Below are 21,605 nucleotides of genomic sequence, written 5' to 3'. Positions count from 1 at the left end.
GCAGTGCCATTAAAATTCAAAACTCCCCTGCACTGGGAGAGACCCAGTAGTCCAAACAACACATTTGGTACCTGAAAAGCACATTTCAGCCAGAACTAGGGCTGTGCACTGCACTCAACTGGGCACGATCTGGCAATGTAGCAGGACACAAGTATCATGCCTTTGGTTTCTGGGGAGCTTCTTAGAACAAGGCACCGAGACTTGATAGTGAGGTCTGGAAACTATGGCCCTGATCCAGCAAAGCGTGTAAGCTAGTGACTAGTCCCATCTTGTTGATGTCAAGCGGTCAAACTCACATGCCTGAAGTAAGGACATGCTTAAGCACTTTGCTGGATTGGGGCCCAGTAGTTGTATCCTCTGCATGGGTGTTCGCACCTCACCAGATAAACGCCCAGTAACTCCTGTCCCAGCGTGCAGCAGGCACTATGTAAAACCTGGAGCGGATTGCTCCCATCTGTCTACATCCACGTCTTGTCTTATGTTTAGTTGGGAAGTTCTCTGAGGCTGAAACTGTCTTTTTTGGGCTGGGTTTGTACAATGGGGTCTTGGGCCATGCTTGGGGCAATTCAATTAACAATCGTAATCATCTAGACAAGCACCGTCTGTTTTTTTGGCTTGTTCCAAAGACCAGGTCAGCAAATAGAGGTGCCAATCCCAAGACAGCGTAACAAGTATGAACAAACCAGTTCCATCCGTAAAATGGGACCTGTCCTGATCTTTCACTTGAAACTTACATAGAACTTTAATTTTGAGGTCCACTAAAGTGCAGGTAGGTCACACACACACACACCATTTTCATGAGCTTCTGCACCTCCTTGCATCAACCAGGATTCAAAACCAGCGACAGTGGAACCCCAGGGGAAAAGCTCCTATTCCCCGAGCAATCTGGGCCTGAAGATCAGAAGCAGGAAGGATCCTGAAATCACACAAAGGAGTCTGTTCTCTTGAGATGTTCAGCCTGAGTTTTGAAACCAAAGAGGGAGCCACAGGTCTAGTTGAAATAGACTGATTAGATGCTTAGCTACACCTGAATGTTTAGCTGTTTAGCAAAAACCACCGATTGCCCTTTGAAAAGTTACAGGTGTGCCAGAGATACGCGAGACGTAATGGGGGCTTACTCTGCAGCAAAGGAAATGTGGGTGAGACTCTCGAGTTAATTTGAAACTCCAAGTCACCCAAATACAGGACTCAATGCAGTAGAACCTCAGAGTTACGAACTGACCGGTCAACCCACACACCTCACCGGGAACAGGAAGCACGCAATCGGGCAGCAGCAGGGACAAAAAAAAGGAAATGCAGAACAGTGCTGTGTTAAACGTAAGCTACTAAAAAAATAAAGGGAACGTTTAAAAAAATAAAGGAAACCGTTTCTGTGCTTCTTTCATTTGAATTAAGATTTTTTAAAGCTGCGTTTTTCTTCTGCATAGTAAAGTTTCAAAGCTGTATTAAGTCAATATTCACTTGTGAACTTTTGAAAGAACAGCCATAACGTTTTGTTCAGCGTTATGAACATTTCAGAGTTTCGAACAACCTCCATTCCCAAGGTGTTCGTAACTTGGAGGTTCTACCATAGATGAAAGAGAGGGTCAGGTAGAGCTTTATTGGATGACATTGTATGGTGGATCCATTATAGCATCCAGTCATTAGGTTAATGACTGCTTGTCTAGCCCCACCGCTTCTCTACCTATCATCTCTCTTTTGTTATCAAGATGTTGAATCCCTCCTCTGATCAACCCATGCCAGCCTCCATCGCCCACTTGTTACATTTTGTGCTTTCTCCCAGGCTGCCCCTCACCCTTGGGAAGTGCTTCCCATAAGCATCAGCAAAGCTACCTCTATGCTTCAGAACCCTCTTTAAAATTCTCCTTTGCCGCAATGTTTACAAAACACTTGGAAATGGTTCGGCTGCAGGTCTGCGGCGACCACTGCCTGTCCTACTGACCCATACTGTCTCAGTGTTTCCTTGGGCTCCCCCATCTGCCTGTCTATCTGTCATCTCTTGATCTATACTTACATGGTCAGCTCTCTGGGGTAGGGAACCATCTCTTTGTTCTGTGTTTGTACAGCACCTGGCACAATGGGGTCCTGGTCCAGGACTAGGGCTCCTAGACGCTACCTCAATACATGGACATCAGCAAGGTTCAACCCTTAGGATCTTCAGCACCAGAGCACTTGAGCTAGAGGAGTTAACTCCATAAGCTAGGAGCAGTAGCAGGCAGTTATTCACTGTTTCAATCAGCCACTAGAAGGGGACACAACACTCAGTCAATCTGCTGAACTCTTTGCCGGAGGATGTTGTGAAGGCCAAAACTATAACAGGGTTCAAAAAAGAACTAGATAAGTTCATGGAGAATAGGTCCATCAATGGCTGTTAGCCAGGATGGGCAGAGATGGTGTCCCTAGCCTCTGTTTGCCAAAGGCTGGGAATGGGCGACAGGGGATGGATCACTTGATGATTACCTGTTCTGTTCATTCCCTCTGGGACACCTGGCATTGGCCACTGTTGGAAGACAAGATACTGGGATACATGGACCTTTGGTCTGACCCAATATGGCTGTTCTTATGCTCTTATGACACACCATACACGTGACAAGCGTGCTACAGAGCAAGGGAGCAAAAATGTGATCAGAAGAGAGTGAAAAGAAATGGGGAGTTGGCAAGGCAGGGAGATACACAGGGAGACTACTCCAGACATCAGGAGATGCAGGGAAGAAGGCTCTTGCATCAGCAGTGCTGAGACGGGGAAGGGCCAAGTGAGGAGGCCTTGAGAAAGGGCCAGTTCACAAGGAGTGTGTTCTTCCAGCAGTCATCTCTTTCTTTCTCTAGGGCCCGATTCTGCCACCCCATGCTGAAGCAAAGCAGTACCTTACTCCGCTGACTTCACTGGGCCAGACTGGGTCTCCTCTCCTTGCACTGTGTGCCTTGCTCCGCAGGCAACCCCCGGAAATGAATGAAGCTGTTTGCCAAGCAGGGAAAGGAGGCAGAAACTGGCCCAATGGAGTGAGGTGCATAGTAAGGCATGCTCAGCATGGGGCAGAATGGAGCCCTGAGTGAATTCAACCAGGAGGAGACCAGGATCTGTCCCCACCGGGGAGCTCACTAACGCCCAGGATCAAGCCGAGTTATTACTTCTGGGAAGTTTCTGAAGCTGCTCCCCTGCCTGCCACACGGTGCTGTGACAATAGCGCGGTTAGAGCGCCTCCTGCCGGCCACGAGGAGGCAGTACTGACTCAGATCAGGATGACAGCAGAAAAAGTGGGCTGGCAGAGATGGGAGGATTCCTCAGATGGTAAAGCAACAGAGAGTCATAGCTTTCTAAAGCCAGGAGGCACTGTTAGCATCATCTAGTCTGAGCTCCTGCACAACCCAGGCCAAAGAACCTCACCCACTACTCCCTGCATGAAGCCCATAACTTCTGGCTGAGCTAGAGCAGATCTCTGAGAAAGACACCGACCCACTCTTGGTTTAAAGACTCGGTAGCACAAGTGAGAACAACTGGTGGGGGAGGAAAGAAACAGAATCAGAAGCAGCCCTCTCTCCTTAACATCTGCACAGCCTGCCTATGGGCCATTGAGCCTATGTAAGGGGGATGGGGCTACAGCTGCTCCCAGTCGCCCTCACCACCCCAGAGAAATGTCGTCCTGCATTTGCCACAAAACGAGTTTGTTGTAACAGGCCTTTTCCAGAAGCAGCCCCGGCTCAAATCCCCTGCACAGCCTGTTTTTCAACATCCATTAGCCGCATGATTGAAGCGGGACAGCAACTGAAGCCAAGAAAATACTTGTGACATTAAGCAAATGTTGGCCAGCCTGACCAAGCCAGCAATGGCCACACATTCCACAGTGCAGGCCCCGGTAACCACCATCAGCTCCGAAAACACAGTGAAAAGGGGGCAGAAAAATTCTTGAGTTTCAATTGCCAACCAAGCCAAAAACATGTGACCTTTAAAGTTTGATGGGAAGCTAAACAAAAGACCATGGAAAGGTAGAGATGGGCTACACTCAGCTAATGGACACCATTATTTACACATTGGTTTCATTGTTCATGAAGTCACATTTCCCTCCAGCTTCCATGTCTGCATAACCCCTGGTGAAATTTGCCCCTGCTCAAAGCAAGTTCTGTTCTATTCTATATCTGTTGTAATCCACACTCATCACCACAATATCTGAGTGCCTTCCAACACTGCATTGAGCAACAGGACTACACATCTGTCACTTGTTGTTTGTTCTCTCCTCTCCCCAGAGGGAGAAAGGTGTGGAGTGGCGTGTCCTGTTTTGGTAGGGGCAGGCTGACGGTTATCTGTTAAATACAGCTGTTGCTGAGTGTTCATATTAGAGAAGGAAAGGTCGGAGAAGTCCGCCTTGCACGTGGAACGGAAAGTGGTGAGGTTTGTGACAGTCCTGAGTTCTTGGGGAGTTCATAGTGGTGCACAGAGCCTGGCACAAATAAATTTCACACAACCTCCCCCCCCACACACACACTGGATTTCACATGCAAAACTTGGGCGTATGCCCCTTTTGTGCCTGTGACTCAGGCCAGTGCACCATCCCAGTATGAGCACACACAAATATCTTGCGAGCCACATGGGTGTGTATGCACTTGTACAAATACAAATACCTGTATGCACAGCATTGGCAGCCAGGACTTAAAATCCAGCCCCTGGCATCTAAGCCCATCCCACAGACAAACAGAACAAATGTGGAGCCACCCTGAGCATCTTGCAGTTGAACCTCAGATTAGAAATGCACATTTCTCCCAGGCCCTGAACATGTTCTTGCTCACAAAGGAAAGAAAAGGCTCCTACCCTGTTCTAAGTGGCACTCAGAGCACATCTCGATTATGCCATCTAGATCATGCTGCTTATCAGAGGATCTCAGACTTTCTGAACCCCAGGGCTCCTTCCAGAATTGGGGGAGGGGGCAGTATGTCACATGCATTTGGGTAAAAACCAAATCCCTGCCAAAGTCTTCACCGATCGCTAGGCAGTTGTGAACCCTAGTTTGGAAACCTGCCTGACATGGTACAGCCCAACAGTCTGAGGTAGAACCTGAATGGTACGAAGGCCTTGTACAGAGGGGAATTCCACCCCCCGGTGAATCAAAACAACGGGCTTGGCCGAACTCTTAGCCCACCACCGTCAACTGTTGATTCCAACGGGAAGAGAGTGAGGCCAACGCTGAGGGCGCATGCAAACCCCACCCTGAACTCCCACTGAAAACAGGAAGCCTTTGTTCTTTTGAAACCTGTTGCGGGAGCCAGACACAATTGCATGGGTCAGCAATATAAAAACTCTGCCTTATGCACCCTCAGTCCTGACCAACAGTACCCCCTGTTGCTCTAGTCCTGGGCTTCCTCCCGAGTTGTGCCAATCGGACAAGACTATGGGAAGGTTTTGTGGTGTGGGTAAATCACTTAATCTCTCTGTGCCTGGAGATTAATACTACTCCTCTTTCCCACCCTTTGTCTATGTAGCCTGGAGGCTCTTTGAGGCAGGGACTATCTCTCACTATGTGCTAGGCACTGTACGTAAACATTGGGACCCCGCTCTCAGCTGGAGAGCCTCGATGCAGCTATACCACGAGTAAAGATACTTTCCCCCAGTTTTCTGCATTAAAAGCTCTTCTCAATGAACCTGCCTTGATGGGGCAAAACCCATCAGAGATCAGCTGGGCTTGGCCAAGGGTTTGAGCCCAGGGTTCAAATGCTCGCACCTAAACAGGGCTTGCAGATCCTGCATTTACAGGGTCAAATTGACAGGGCGGAAATCTGCCCTGCAAGATGGAAGCACAGTGGAGTGGGGATTGGAGGGGAGGGAGACGTTGCTGGAGCACACAGGAACTGACGATTCTCCTGGGGTGCATGTCACTGATCAAAGGGCACCATTCAAAGCCCTTTCACTCAGCATTTGTGCAGGTACCACAACGGGGCCCTAGGAACATTTGGATGCAGAGCCAGACACGCCAGAGGACCCACGTGCATCTTCTTAACTTCTGCCCTCCGTGCACGTGCCCATCCCCTTTCCCCCCCACACCGAGGTGATCCAAAGCTCATGGAAACCAATGATCAGACTTGCCCTTGGCTGTGGATCAGGCCCTAAACCCTGATGGCTTCTGCCATCATCAGGTCCCGAGATCAGCTCATCAGCTGAATGAGTGTATCACCGTTGTCCTTGCCTGGCTACTTGCCTTTGACTGATTATCCACTCTTCAGGGATTCCCCTTGAGCAGATGGCTCTGCTCTGGATTCCCCACCTCCTTGTCTTTGCTGTTCCCTGAGTGTTCGCCTTTTTTATTGGTAAGGCACTTCCTCTGCAGGAGAAACACCGGCTAATGTTTACCAGTCTGTCCCCCACTTGGTACCTGGCAATCTGACTGTTTACAAAGCAGGGTCCTCATTAGAAATAAGGGCTTGACTCCTCTTCATTCCTTTATTGCCCTCATGCTCTGACATCATGCTTTTGTTTCTTAAAGCGCTATGATCAAAAGTATTCCTGGCCATTTTTTAACAGTTTTGTGGGGTTTCATTGCAATAATTCTTTGGAAGCTTGAAATGTAAAACCTGTTTCATCCCCTCCCCATGGGTTTTCCTCTCTTACATAGACACGCTGACAGTGCATCCGATGAAGTGAGCTGTAGCTCACGAAAGCTTATGCTCAAATAAATTGGTTAGTCTCTAAGGTGCCACAAGTCCTCCTTTTCTTTTTGCAGATACAGACTAACACAGCTGCTACTCTGAAATCTACCGGGTTGTTATTGTAGGGTGCTTATTTATTCTGATTCATAAAAATTCTACAAAGAGCATCTCTAGCCATATGCTCTAGGGCCCAGACCCTCAAAGGTATTTAGGCCCCTAACATCCACTGAAACTATTTGAATTCAATGGAAGTTAGGAAACTAAATACTTTTGAGGCTCTGACCTGTGTGCCTAAATTCATCAATCTAAGACAACTCACCACAAATCCCTCTCCAATAATTCCCTGTACTTACAATTCCCTGCCCACCCTATTTTCAAACGCCTGTGAGGAAATATTTACCTTGGCCCGTACCCGGAAAGGCCCCAGATTTTGCACTGTGTTAGCTTGCACGTGCTCACTTCAGTCCACTGATCTATGTCCGTCACATTGCTCATCACAAGTGCAGGGCTGGTGAGTAACTTTTAAAAATAGTGCAGCATTTTTTCCAAAACACTTTGCGTGTTCAGTGGGCTGTGGATACCGCTCTGGGTGACTTTGGGGTGGGAAAACAGCCCTGGCACGGTGGATTGGCACAAGGCCTATGAATCAGGTGTTTCCCGTTTAAGCCCTCAAAACAGGGTTTTATTTATGGCTGGGCGTTGCGCTGGCTGCCTGCGGAGGGCTGAATTTCACCTTTGGTGAACAGATGTAAGTTACAGCCGCAGCAGACAGGTCCAGAGTTTGACCCATCCACTTTGATAAGGCCCCATTAGCACTGCAAGATTTTTAGAAGCCAGTTTGTTCTTTCCCCCTCCCTCCTTCCTCCAGTGTCATTAATTTGGTTAACTTTGTATGCAAAATGAAAAGGATCCAATACAGAGCGAGATCTCAGAGGTGTTTCAATAACAACCAGATCCCGTGGCTGGAAGGTGAACCTAGACAAATTCAGACAGGAAATAAAATGTAAATTTTTAACAGCAAGGGCAATTAGCCATTGGAACAACTTATCAAGGCTTGGGGTGGAATCTCCACAATTGGAAACTTTTAAATTAAGACTGGATGTTTTTCGAAGAGGGATTATTTTGGGGAAGGGCTATGGCCTGTGTTATGCAGGAGCTCAGATAAATGATCACAGTGATCCATTCTGACTTTATAATCTATGAAAAAGCACCCGTATCTTAAACCATGTTTGGAGCTGGTTCCAGCAACAACTTTAAGTGGTTTTAATCTCATTTTTCTGCTGTATTAAATCATGCTAAACTCCAAGCAACAGGTGAGCAGTTACGGTGCCGCATAGGCAGATCTCGGGGCAGGATGCTATTAATACTTAATCGGATGTAGAGGTAAGGTCTGTGACATATATGCAGTTTCCCAGTCACATCTATACGAGACAGGGTGTATAACAGAGAAACAAGGTGGGTGAGAGGATATCTTTTATTGGACCAACATCTGTTGGTAAAAGGGACGAGCTTTGGCGCTCCACAGAGCTCTTCTTCAGGTCTGGGAAAGGTACTCAGTATGTCACAGCTAAATACAAGGTGACACGTTGCAAGAAACCATTCAAAATGAAGTGGGCAAGTAACCCCTCTGCCAATCATAGACAAAGTCTATGAGTATGTAAACACAGGTTTTGTACCACTTTAACTATATCCCTTGGAAATCTGTAGTTAAATCATCCCAACCCTCCAGTGAGGACCCATTTATACCAGTTTAAAGGCCCATTTATAATATACCTCATTCTTGTACATTTAGGAGAATAAATTCTACCACGATAAGGCACCTCTATCCTGTATAACTGCATGTGCTAGGGATTGTACCGATTTACCTATTGCATTTAAACACAATCACTCCCCTCACAGACACAGTTAACCCAGTACAAAAACTGCATAGACCAGACCTTAGTGGTAAGTGGCCTCCTGTTAGCAGACTCCGCAGAAAGGCCAAGGACACACCGGGCCATGGAAACTGAACTCCCCTGAGCCCTACGGGTGAGCTCTCCAGGATAAGGTTGAGGCCCACGGATGGATTAGTAAGGAGAAGCTCCTACACGTTCTGGCTGTAGAGCAGATCCTGCCTGGGCAAACTCCCCTTCTCCAGAGCGGCTGACCTGGCACTGTCTATCAGCATCAAAAGGACATGAAAACTTTCAGAGATGATGATAAAACATTATCACTATTTTTCTGAGCCTTCCCCTTTCCTTCAGAAACCTCAGTGTTTGCAACATTTTAATTAACCACCCCAGGGAGGATCTGCCATGCCCTCATTACCACGACCCCCTGGCCCGGAGTTTTGCCCACAATAGCACGAAAGAGGCGACCTTACCCTAAAAAGATGCAACCATCCATGCAGACATCCCACTTCCTCCCGCCTCCCCGGCCCTGGGATAGGCCTTATTTCACCCAGCAGGGTTAGCTAGCCACCGCAGCCCTGACACGGCCAGACGTTTTCGCTGATCTGGGAGAGGTTACATTTCCTCCGGCTTTGTGCCTGTATTCCCAGCATGTGGCAATAAGGGCGGTCACAGCCTAGCCCCCCAAATCCTGCAGCTGAGCAGGATTTTCAAGCCAGGGGCTGGGCTCTGGGGTCCATTCCTTAGCCGGTCAAGCTGTCTGTTTTCTTGGGGTGGGGAGGGGGGTCTTGTTGCCATGCCTGCAATCGACATAGCCACATCTAACCCAGGCTGGGCTGGCGCTGGAAAGAAGCAGGAGGGAATCGGAGCGGTCACTTACCCCAGTTACACGCCACAGCCTTTGTTGTGATGTTACAAAGGAGCAGGCAGCCGAGCAGAAGGCTCCCAGCAGCAGCCCATGCTCCGACTGACAAGGCAGATCGCTCCTTGCACACTCACACACACACTCGTGTGTCTCCTCTAAGTCTCTCCTCCCCCTGCCATCTCCCAAAGGCCGCGGGGGAGGGTCTCATCCGCTAGCAGCAGCCCCGGCTCCAAGCTGCTCTGGGCTTTTCCAGCTCCGCTCTAGTCCGTGCACAGGACCCACCCAAGCTGCGGGGGTGCGTGCGTGTCCCTCCCGCAACCTCTCCCTCCGCTCCCGGCCAAACCCCTCGGCTGCTCCCGGTGCCGTGAGCCTCCCCGGCAGCCAACGGCAGCGCGCTGCTGCCCACCCCCGTCGGCAGGGCCGCTTGGCTCCCGGCCGGCCGGCGCGATGAATATTCAGGAGCAGCGCCCCGGGCCGCAGCGGTCCACGTCACAAGCCCCACGCTGGGGCATGGCCCGGTCCGGCTTTGCACCGGAGCGACTCCGGTGTCACTCCTGATTTACACCAGCCCGATCAGGCCCCCCCATGCAATCTCTCATGGGCTCCTCACCCCCTCCCCGGCTGATAGGGTGACCAGATGTCCCGATTGTGTGGGGACGGTCCTGATTTTGGGGGACCTTTTCTTATGTTACCCCCCACCCTCTGTCCCGATTTTTCACATTTGCTGTCAGGTCAGCTGTCAGGTCACCCTACCAGCTGACCCCAGCACCCAGCTGGCTGTGCCCGGTGCAGGGCCAAATCTGGGGGGCGCGCGCACCCGTGGGCCAAACTCTCCCACTGCACCCCAGGGCGACTGATTTTTAGCCCCTCTTCTTGTTCATTTGGGAGGCGCAGCAAGCTGCTGAGGACCAGCAATCTCAGAACACAGCCGCGGCCGGTGGACAGTGGTCTGGGCGGAGGGCGTTGCGCTGGCCACCTGTTACACACCCCCATGCGCACACACACCCCACTTCAGGGCCTGTTCCCCCGTGTCAGGGTGTCCTGGTGGCAAGAAGATTTTGCAGCTCCCAACTAGGATGACCAGATAGCAAGGGTGAAAAATCGGGGTGGGGGTGGGGGTGGGGGGTAATAGGCACCTAGATAAGAAAAAGGCCGAAACATCAGGACTGTCCCTATAAAATCGGGACATCTGGTCACCCTATTCCCAACAACCAGCTCCCAGACAGCTCTGCCACTGCCCCTCAATGATAGGTTTGCTAAATTTGGTGGGACATATTCCTGGAAATTTAATCACATGATGTAATCTTTAATTAAAGGTTAATCTTTAATTCCTGGAGACTCCAGGCCAATCCTGGAGGGTTGGCAACCCTACTCAATCCTGCCCTGCAGCCCCCCCGTTATCCCAGCTCCTGGCTCCCCACACACAGCTCTGCCAATGCTCCTCAATTCTGTCCTCGTTTTTCTCCACCCTGGTGTCTTCTGTTACTTGAGTCCTGAGCCCCCTACAACTCTGCCACTGCCCCTCAATCCTGACCTGCAAACCCCCACCCCCACACACACCCCCACACACGCACACACACGCTATTCTCGCCCTGGAATTTTGCTACAGGGTATAACAGATTTGGAGAGAGGCGATTGGGGTTTAGGGCTGGAAGAAGAGGGGAAAGTTTGTCCAAAGAGGTGGGCAGGTCCATTTATTATCTTTACTGAGCTCTTGAGAAGCGACAGGCGACATGGGAATTAATTAACTAATTAATTAAAGGAAATGGGCATGTTTATAATAAATAACGTTTTCCATTTTTATAGCACACGGAAGGAACAAACCTGTTTCAGTCCCTATTAACCACCGTGCCACTGAAACGCAGCCAGCAGCCTCCTTTCACGTGAAGGGCAGCAGCCAGCGTGAAGTACATTGAACAGCCATGCCCAGGGGGAAATTGTGGCCAAGCAGACAGTGGAAAACCTCTCCTTTAACAAAACACGCCCTGGGAACCTTAGATAAGACAGAATTGTGCCTTTTAAGGGCTCAGCCCAAGGCCCCACACATCAGGTGGAAACCTACATATCCACCTTCGAAGGAAGAAATATCTTCATGAATGATTTAGATAATGGCATAGAGAGTGCACTTATAAAGTTTGAGGACGATGCCAAGCTGGGAGGCATTGCAAGTGCTTTGGAGCATAGGATTAAAATTCAAAATGATCTAGACAAACTGGACAAATGGTCTAAAGTAAATAGGATGAAATTCAGTAAGGACAAATGCAAAGTACTCCACTTAGGAAGGAACCATCAGTTACACACATACACAATGGGAAATGACTGCCTAGGAAGGAGTCCTGCGGAAAGAGATCTGGGGGTCAAAGTGGATCACAAGCTAAATATGAGTCAACAGTGTAACATTGTTGCAAAAAAAGCAAACATCATTCAGGGATGTATTAGTAGCAGTGTTGTAAGCAAGACACGAAAAGTAATTCTCTACTCTGCGCTGATTAGCCCTCAACTGGAGTATTGTGTCCAGTTCTGGGGCCACATTTCAGGAAAGAGGTGGACAAACTGGAGAAAGTCCAGAGAAGAGCAACAAAAATGATTAAAGGTCTAGAAAACATGACCTTGGAGGGAAGATTGAAAAAATTGGGTTTGTTTAGTCTGGAGAAGAGAAGACAGAGGGGACATGTCAACAGTTTTCAAGTACATAACAGGTTGTTACAAGGAGGAGGGAGAAAAATTGTTCTCCTTAACCTCTGAGGATAGGACAAGAAGCAACGGGCTTAAATTGCAGCAAGGGCAGTTTAGGTTGGACATTTAGAAAAGCTTCCTAAATGTCAGGGTGGTGAAGCACTGGAATAAATTGCCTAGGGAGGTTGTGGAATCTCCATCATTGGAGATTTTTAAAAACAGGTCAGAAGGTCAGACAAACACCTGCCAGGGATGATCTAGACCAGGGGTTCTCAAACTGGGGGTTTGGACCCCTCAGGGGATCGAGAGGTTATTACGGGGGGGGCACGAGGTGTCAGCCTCCACCCCAAACCCCATTTTGCATCCTGCATTTCTAATGGTGTTAAATATATTTAAAAAGTGTTTTTAATTTATAAGGGGAGTCGCATGCAGAGGCTTGCTATTTGAAAGGGGTCACCAGCAGAAAAGTTTGAGAACCACTGGTCTAGATAATACTTCGTCCTGCCATGAGTGCAGGAGACTGGAGTAGATGACCTCTCGAGGTCCCTTCCAGTCCTACCATTTTATGATGCTGTGAAATTGACTCACCCCCAGAATTCAACCTATGGCCTGAACCTCCAGTGCCTTGTGTGGTGTTGTCTTTTATCGTTACTCGCACTAGTGCTGTGCAAAGCGTGGGTAAAATGCTATCAACTCAGAACCCTCCACGCTCGCACACTCACTTTGCACAAGCATAAGTGATTCCATCTGGCAGTAGGTAGAGCTGGTTAAAAATGGGGGGGAGGGGGAAATGTGGAAAATCTTGAAATTATTTTTGTTTTTCAAGATTGAAAAACACACCACACCCAGCCCCACAACATTTTCACAATGTCTTAAAACCAAAATCAGTAACAGCAGGAAGCAAAACAACCACCAAGGCCACAGAAATCAGAGCAGAGGGGTAACGTGCAAGACAACGTTAACCCTATTGTGTTTGGGAAGAGCAACAGAGCAGAAAGATTTAGCTGAGAGCTGGGCTCTGGGCCCCACCCTCGAGCCTTGTCTTCACTAGGAATAAAGGTGCGTTCTTACCTCATGTTAGTTCACGTGGTAAATGACAGGAGTTAAAATCCTAGTGAAGACAAGGAAGTTTGTAGTTTTCACGTGTGTGTGTGTTAACAGGTCAAGTTAAACCCCAGACTCCCCAACAGTCTTTACTTCAACCTGCTGACACACGTGAAAAATGACAAACCATCTTGTCCTCACTAGGACTTTAACTCACGTTAGTTACCATGTGTTAGCCAAAGGTAAGAAAGCATTATATGACCTAGAGAAGATCCACCCTCAGAGGGAGCCATTCACTTGTTATTCTGAAGAGATTAATAAATGAACTAAAACTATTTAGTTTAAACTAAAAAAAACAGCCATAAAAGAAAAAAACAGCCAGTGTAAAGCAGGCAAAGTGAAGGAACAGAGCTGGCAGAATCCTGAAGAGAGCGAACAATTGAGCAATGTTACCCTAATGACCCTGCTGTTTTGAAACTTCTAGACCTAATTTTCCATGAAGCCAAGGAGAAAAGATGCTCTGATCCTGGCAGCATGAGTCAGCCATTGCATGACAGGAAATACCACGATGGGAAGAGAAAACAGGGTACCCACATAAGCAACTCTGGGAGCGGCAGGGTAAACCAGCCGGCTGAGAACTAACAAGCCAGTGAGCCCATGTGGTGGATTCTGCCATTGGCTCTTGAGAAAGGGTCTCCTGGGTAGCAGATGCTGGGTAAACCTGGTCGCACTAGGGGCCATCTCCTGGTTCATATGAGCACAGTGGTGAGCGATCGCGTCTCTTTTGGATGGAGCCTCACCAGGGAATTCCACACCCCCGGGGCCTTGCAGTTCATCATGGAATAAACACGCAGCATTGCAGAACCCGCTGCTGCTTATGCTCCAGCGTCACTGGCTTTTCACTGCCCTGTCCGAAGCCCTCGCGGTGGTGACGTAGAAGGGAAGGGCCCAAACCGCATCACTGGAGCCGCAGGCTTCCCTGGATCCAGATCACGTTTTGGGTGGCGTGGGGGTGAGGCTAATCCAGCCGGCAGTGATCACATCAGAGGCTGAGAGATCCTGTCCTTCGTCGTGACTGCAAACCCTGCTCCCATAGGAGGAATCATGCAGTGAGAACTCTGCGGGACTCAGGACAAGAGTGGGCGAGGGAACAAGGCTGACAATTACTATTGGTCTGACAGTTCGGCTTGGTCAAGACTCTCAGTTAGGCCAAGGACCTTTGACAGCACTGTAAGGAAGACCTGAAGGGGTGAAAATCCACCCCCACTGTCCCCCCGCCTTCCACCCAAAAATACAGCTGTTGTAAGGACTCTACCTGGCTCTGCTTCCGTCACAAGGGCATATCAGGGTAATGGCATGGCTGTTTTCTTCCTCCAATGACATCTGGGGACCATTGGGAACAAAGCTTATGTTAGAGCAGCCCTGAGACTGCTCTGACCTACACCCGGGACTTGGCAGGGCCCTGAACAGCCCAAGAGTGCAGAAAGTACAAAGAGTATTTAAAGTCCTCACCCACTGAGCCAAGCGCAAGTAAGTGAGAATCATCCCCTTTGTTTGTGGGGATTAGTTGTTGTAAAAGGAGAGTTTCCCATGCACCTAAGGCATTTAGGAGCATATGTCCCATTGTCTTCACTGACATTTATGCCCCTAAATCCCTTAGATGCTTTGGAAAATCTCTCCCATAAATGTTATTTTATTGGAATTTAAGGGGGGGTATTTGAGATTTTGTGGGTGAGGATCAGCCATGAACTATGGGTTTGAGATTTGGGGTTAAATTGTTCAACCTCACATAGTCCCCTTCTCCAACATACCGGAGTGCTCAGATTGAGGGGAAGGAAGGATTCTCTAGTAAGGTTATGAGGATTAAAAATACATCAAATGGGCAGGTAAGCAATGGATTTTAAATGAGCTAAGACCAAAAAAAAAGAAAATGTTTGTCACTTAAAAATCATAGACTCAAATTGTTGGAAAGATAAGACCATGCACCAGCACACCACTGTTTGCTGGGGACATCCCACCCTGTTAGTACGTGTTGATCCCACTGGGAACATGTTAAATGTTCCAGTGACCAACTGAGGAAGGTGGCTCCTTACTCCACATGGGCATAGGATGGTGGGGGTGGTTCTCTAGAGAGAGAGGATCTTGGACAGGGGTTCTCACAACAAATTTGTTAGTGGCCTCAAAGTATGGCCACCACCTCTTGCTGGTGGCTGCTCTGACAATTTTTCCAAAAATACTTAATTAACTTGAGAAAAAACAAGTAAAGATGGACATACACATGTTCAAGTCATTGGAATTTATTTATATAGGGTCTTTTTGCAGACTCAATAATAAAAATCATGTATGATTGTCTCGATTCTTTACTGGACCCAAACAGAATAGAAACACAAATAAGGTGCTTTGCATGTTCTTGTCTTTTTTGTTGTTCATTCTTTTGCTTTTTTTTTTTTTTTTTTTTTTAGACTTGCTAGCTAGTAAGCCTGCTGCTGTGAAAAGTGATACTTGTATGTTAATATCACTTTTCACTGCCTCCCAGCTGGTTGATGAGGGACAAATTAAGCCCTGGATGGGGAGGTGGGTAGGGAGGCAGCAGGGGCCAGAGGTGACGGGGGGGGGGCGGGGGGGTGAGCCCAGGGGCCAGAGCCTGGGGTCCAGAGCCCGAAGCCCCACACCTGCGGGAGGGAGCCACCATGTGTCTGGAGCCAAAAGCCCTGTGGCCTGCTGCCCGCCACCCCAGGGTTGAAGTCTGACCCCGCCACTTCCAGGAACTCAGTGCCTGCCTGCTCCTCCAGTGTTTGTGTCTCCAGAAGGGGGAAAGGCCCAATTCCTGCTGGGGCCCCCGGGTGAGGGGCCATTGCTTCCTCCCCGCCAAATCACCGCCCAGGAGGCTGTGGCTGCGAGAAAAGCCCCTGGTGGCTGCATCTGAGAAACGCTGACCCAGGGTATGGGCTAATCAGTCCTGAGAGAGGAACCTAGGAGCAGCCAAGCCCTGGGAGGAGACTTGAGCTGATCTTTGTGAATTTGTCTGTTAATAAAACCATCTTCAGGAAAGGGGCTGAGTTTTAAATCTACATATTTCATGGATTCTCTCAGAGTGGGTTGGGTGGGGCAGCCATCCATAGACCAGTTAGAAAAGGATGTATTGGCAATTGGGTTCCTATCAGCTCCAGGATTTCCTTATTTGACTGCTAGGCAGTTCGTAGCGAGGCAAGTATTAAACACATGGAAACCTTCCCAGCTCTGTCATATCATTTTTAAGGCAGGTGAGATAAGATTATTTCTAAGTATTGTCGTTGTGTGCTCTGTATTAGCTCTAAGGGCAGACAATTTACAAAAACATCAGCCTACGGAAGAGATCAATGGGATTTTAATTATTTCCTTTATGAAATACCAGAGCCACCACCAGAAGTGACTTATAGCACAGGGAGACGTTCACATTAGACAATAGAAATGCAAACAAAGGGGAGAAGGAAAAGAAAGAGGAAGAGAAAGCATAGAGTAAGTGATTGTCAAAAGATAAAATGCCAAACCAAATCAGGAGTAAGGCCAGCATTTTGAACTGAAAGCTAGGAGATGTAGGTCTCGCCCCACCCCTGCCATCAACTCCCTCTGTAATATCAGGCAAATCACTTCAAATGTGGCTGTTCTCTAAAAAGTAGCTAATGAAGCAGGACACAGTGCTACTCACCAGTCCTGCTCCCGGTGTCTCCCTTTCCATTAATTCAGGGATACTCAGACCTCTGTGGTTCAGGAACCAAGTAGTGTGAGTGCTCGGTTTCATTTACTATAGCACGAATCATAGTTAAACAGCGTGGTGGGGAAATATTTAGTTTTATATTATTCTCACAGCAAGTACGTTAGTGCAAGTTAATCATTTAATTGGTTAATAACATCGAAAAAGCCCCCTGATTGGTTAATCATTAAATCATGCAGTGTTTTAATCTCATGTGCCGCAAGGAGCAGCAGGAGACGCAGTGAAGAGCCACTTGCGGCTCCCACGCCGGTCCGAGTATCACTCTGCACTGACTGGTCTTACACCGCTCTACTCCAATGGCGCTTTCCCTGCTTCGTGCTGATGTCAGAGAGCAGAGAAGCCGGCGGATAGGCAGTTTTTCTGCTGATGTTGGTGAAAAAGAGCAGGTTTCATCCCAATCACCCTGCAGAAGCAGGTGCAAATTCTCTTTCCTCTCGGGCCCCAGTGGCAGAACAGCTTACTGCATTACAGCGAGCTCCACCCACACTAACCCACCGATGGCCGGCCAGCTGCATTCGGGTCACCAAAGGCCACAGTGAGGAGGCACCAAACCGGCCCAGGGGTAACCGAGCCTGGATTATCGGCCAGGAGGCCAGAGATGGAAAGGAGCCAGCTGGACTCACCCATCCCAGCACCCGTGTGCAAAGCAGACAGAGGAAACAGCGGACTGTCAGGCAGTGTCAGTCGGTCTATTGGAGCCATGGCAATTTAGGCCGACTGAGAGGCGAGCCTGATATTTTTTCCCGTGTCAACAGAGCACAACTGAAATCCTCAGAGAGAGACAAAGCAACTTGCTACTTTTTTTTTTCCCCACAAAGCTATTTTGAGAGTTTACCTATGCATTAGCCCCATCGTGCCTCCCTTCTGTACAACAGGGCACATTCCACCCTTGTAAAGCACTGTGAGATCTGTGGCTGAAGCGTGCTGTACTGCTGCTGAGTATGAGGATGACTGACTGCTCGTAAGTGAATGTTTCCTGTTTTGAATTAAGTGCTCTGGAAATCGCAGCTGTATGCATTCCAGCTTCTCCTCCACTCGTTTTCACAGTGCCCTATGTGACAAGCCACCTGAAGACACATTAGGAAGCAGTACAGCTGGTCAAACAGTGTGGACAGGAAACCTCAAGCCAGCCCTGTGCAGCACGGCTGCTAATGCTGTTCGGACCACGTTGCCCGCCCTTCTTGTGGCGTAGGCTCCCCGCTGGGATTGCCGGCACCGGTGCGGCTGCAAGGTTCAAAGACGCAGTTAATGCTAGTGCAGCAGGATTTGCGCTAGTACATCTTCCCCACTGTTTGAAACCAAGAGAAACTGCCCCGGTGCAAATTCCAACGTGTTTGTGTCTGCATTAGAGGTCTGCACAACTTTTGCAACTCCCCTAGTGACTGCAGTCCCAGCGTCGACACGGCCTTATTGTCCCTTAGCACAGCTGATTCACGGTCCTTGTATTTCCCGAGGTGGAGGCAATGGATAATCCCATCCGGTCTGGATTTCTGCTCTCATTTCCTCCTCTCCCCACCTCCATCTCTCCCTCCCATGCTCAGCAGCAAGGCTGCCCCCTATGCTCTCTCTCTGCTCTTCCTCACCGTCACTCAGAGTCCCCAGACCCGCCCATCTCTGATCTGCTGTCCCACGGCTAGCTCGTCTTGGTAAGGTGTGAGCTCAGGCTTGTCAGCAGAAGCCAGCGTTCTGGGGGGCCCAGCCCTGGGGACGGGGTAGGAGATGCCAGGAAGGGCCAGCTTGCAGGGCTGTGGCTGTCACCAGATATCCCCAGCAGTGCATCCCTGGGGGATGATCTGCAGGAGGGGGCTGGGCATTGGGGAAGTGGCTGAAGCGTGCCCAAAGCCCACCCTTGAGCGGAGACTGATGGAGGAAACTTGCTGGAGTGGTTGGTCCAGAAAAGCTTCCCATTCTGAAATGTGCCCCAAACCCTCCTCCCAGCTGCCAATCCACCCCTTGTGGGATACGTCACCTCACTCACCTCCCAAGTCCACCAGAGACCAGGTCTCTTGCCTCCTGGGCCAGGATGGGTTGGGCCTACGGAAGAGGTAGCACCCATGAGGGAAAAGGGGAAAGCAGGCAGAGAGCACCTCACATCACCTCTGCAGGGCATGCGTTTGGCTAATACAGGAGAAGGGATGCCGGGTAGCTCCCACCTGCCGGCAGGTGGCCATGAGTCAGGATTTGGGGAGGAGGAGAGTGCGTAGGGTTCCTTGGGGCTGAGAGAGACCAGCCCTGCCCCATCATTTCAAATGAAGCTACAAGCCTGATGTCGAGCTCCATAAGGCTCAGACTCAGGGCTGAGTTCTAGTGGAATTGTAACCCGCGGGCGAGTGTGCTACAGGCCCCCTCGGTGCCTAGTCTGCAGATGGTAGGAGTCTGGTATAGCACAAACAAGCAAGCCTGCCTCTTTAGCTCAAGCTGTAACAGCTCGTGCTTTCAGCTAGTGTGGTGTTTGGTTCAATCCCGGGTGTGCTGGCCAGCGAATGTGCTGGTCACTGAACGCGCTCGTCACTGAACCGTTCTCTGGGAGCCCACTGACTCCAGCTGGGGCTATTCCTCATTTATGCCATGAACTCAGAATCCCCCCCGTCCCCCCGCCTTTAACCGCTGAGGCCCCCTCGGGGGATCTGGAACCAACCAGAGTAGCAATTTCCCATAGAAGGCGCTGCTGCATTATGCCAAAGAACAAACAGGCGCTCTTAGGCACTGAGCATTAGCCCTATAGAAATAACAAGCAACTGAAAACCAGGTCTGACAATGGGAAGTGTCAGGCAAACTGAATAATAGGGGGCGCTACCGGTTCTGCCTAGAACAACCGTTTCCCACTCTGCTCTTTAGCTCTTAATTCTTAACCCCCCAGGTACAAATTTGAATAATAAAGGCACGGGGGTTCAAGGGGCTGACAATGGACTAGAGAGCTCAGCACCGCCCAGGTCGCGTTAAGAAGCGGAAGCTGTTACAGAGCCGGGCAGGGACCAGATTTCTAGTTTCATGGGAAATTCCAGAGTTTCGAACGGAACAAAAAACTGCACTAAATTCTAATTTCCCGTGACATGAAATTCTGAGGGAGGGAGTGGGGGGAATCCCTTTTGTGTCATTTCAAAACAAAAAAAGCAAAGCTTTCTGTTCTGAAAAGGGCAAACACGTTCTGACCACGCGGGACTGCTCCATTCCATTTTCTGGTTGTTTTTTCGGAACATTTTGAAATCCGCACGTCTCCGCCAAACGCTTCTCTGTCAAGGAATCGGGCTTTTCCAGTGCAAAAGTGTTCCAGCTGAATTTTTCTGGCCAGCTCTACTGTTAACTCTCTAACGGTTGTATTAACCTCCATGCAAAGTGAGTGGAGGGTCCCTAAAGGCCAGGTGCCCATATAACCCAAGTCATAACGGGCAGGTATAATAAGCAGATCTCAAAGCACGTTACAAAGGATCATAATTAGCCCCATGTTACAGATGGAGAAACTGAGGCACAAGCAAAGGTCAGTTACTTGTCCCAGATCAGTCAGCAGTGGGAATTGAATGCAAGTCGTTCTGAGTCCCACTCCCGTGCCTTAGTCACTAGGACACACTGTGTCCCATTTGCAGTCACAGCAGAGAGGCCATGGACTCAATGTGCTATCGGGACTTAACTGCCCTCAGGCCCCGATGGTATCAGGCAATCTGACGGGGAGCCTGTGCTGCTGTGACCCATAGATAGGAGATGTCTGACCTTCCTGCCAGCCAGCACGGGAAATATAAGTTAATATTTAAAGAGGCATCCATAAAAACTGCCTCTCCCCATTCCTCCTCCCACCCGCCAGGCCAACCTTCCAGCCTGCCTTAGAGAACCATTACTGGAAGCATTCTCTTGCTCCTCCTGTTCCGCCGACTGCCCCCAATTGGAAATTGAGCTGAGCAGGTCTAGGTGAAGCAGCTCAGAGCACATCTTGGCGTAGGTGGCCCCAGAGGCACGGGGAAAGGGAATGGCAGGCCCAGCGGGAGACCCAAGGAGTGTTTGCTCACTGTTTGCTAAAGCAGGACATCTACTGCAGAAAGAGGACAGGCTCCCTGTTTTCTCAGCAAGCATTTAGCTCCCTTGCTGGGATGGAGCTAAGAGGAGCTGCATTACAGCCAGGCTGTGTTAGCTAGTGCTAGAAGGAGGGGAATGAGAGACAGGGCTATTGGTTTAGGCCCCGTCTACACTGGCAAGTTTCTGAGCAGTAAAGCAGCTTTGCGCGCTGTAACTCCCGAGGTGCACACACGGCCAGGCCCGTGCAGCCACCCCGACGAGAGGCGAAAAGCTTTCTGCCCCGGGGCTACGGCACTCGGTGCCAGCGAATTACGTGGCGATTACGGCGCTGCGAATGGCGTCCAGGTGTCGTCCCACCGTGCCTGTTCTCACCTCTCTGGTCATCGGTTTGAACCCTACTGCCCTGCCCTCAAGTGATCAACCATCAACCCCACTGAGTACATTCCTTTGCAAATTTGAAAGTCCCCCTCCTGTTTGCTCGGTGATGCATGCAGTGCATCTTTCCAGGTGGCCAGGCCTGCTACACCCACCAGGCGATCCCCTGCTTGGAGCAATGCCGAACTGCTGGACCCAACTGGCATTTGGGGAGAGGAAGCTGTCCAGTCCCAGCTGTGCTCCAGCCGTAGGAATTATGATACCTACAGATACATTTCTCAATGCATGACAGAAAGGGGCAGCGACTGGGACACACTGCAGTGCAGGGTCACAGCGAAGGAGCTGCGGAACGCCCACAACA

General features: G+C 49.6%; 1 protein-coding gene across 7 annotated transcripts in view; it reads right to left on the bottom strand.

The window, feature by feature from the left end:
- ARHGEF10L (Rho guanine nucleotide exchange factor 10 like) overlaps positions 1–21,605 on the bottom strand; it is a 191,178-nt gene that overhangs the window by 151,869 nt on the left and 17,704 nt on the right. For 2 of the 7 annotated variants that reach the window (XM_073316328.1, XM_073316329.1), the window contains exons 1-2: positions 9,403–9,825; positions 8,571–8,790 (exon numbers count right to left, since the gene is read on the bottom strand). The exons of 1 other annotated variant lie outside the window; for it this stretch is intronic. In XM_073316328.1, coding sequence (XP_073172429.1) covers positions 8,571–8,633 — 63 coding nt within the window. In that variant the 5' untranslated portion in view covers positions 8,634–8,790; positions 9,403–9,825. Of the gene's footprint in view, positions 1–8,570; positions 8,791–9,402; positions 9,826–16,795; positions 16,852–21,605 lie in introns of those variants that run through there. 4 more of the 7 variants (XM_073316336.1, XM_073316337.1, XM_073316330.1 and 1 more) reach the window with 3 other exon arrangements.

Source organism: Lepidochelys kempii, chromosome 18, assembly GCF_965140265.1.
Source record: "Lepidochelys kempii isolate rLepKem1 chromosome 18, rLepKem1.hap2, whole genome shotgun sequence".
Classification (NCBI taxonomy): Eukaryota; Metazoa; Chordata; order Testudines; family Cheloniidae; genus Lepidochelys; species Lepidochelys kempii.
This window is presented reverse-complemented; position numbering and strand designations above follow the sequence as displayed.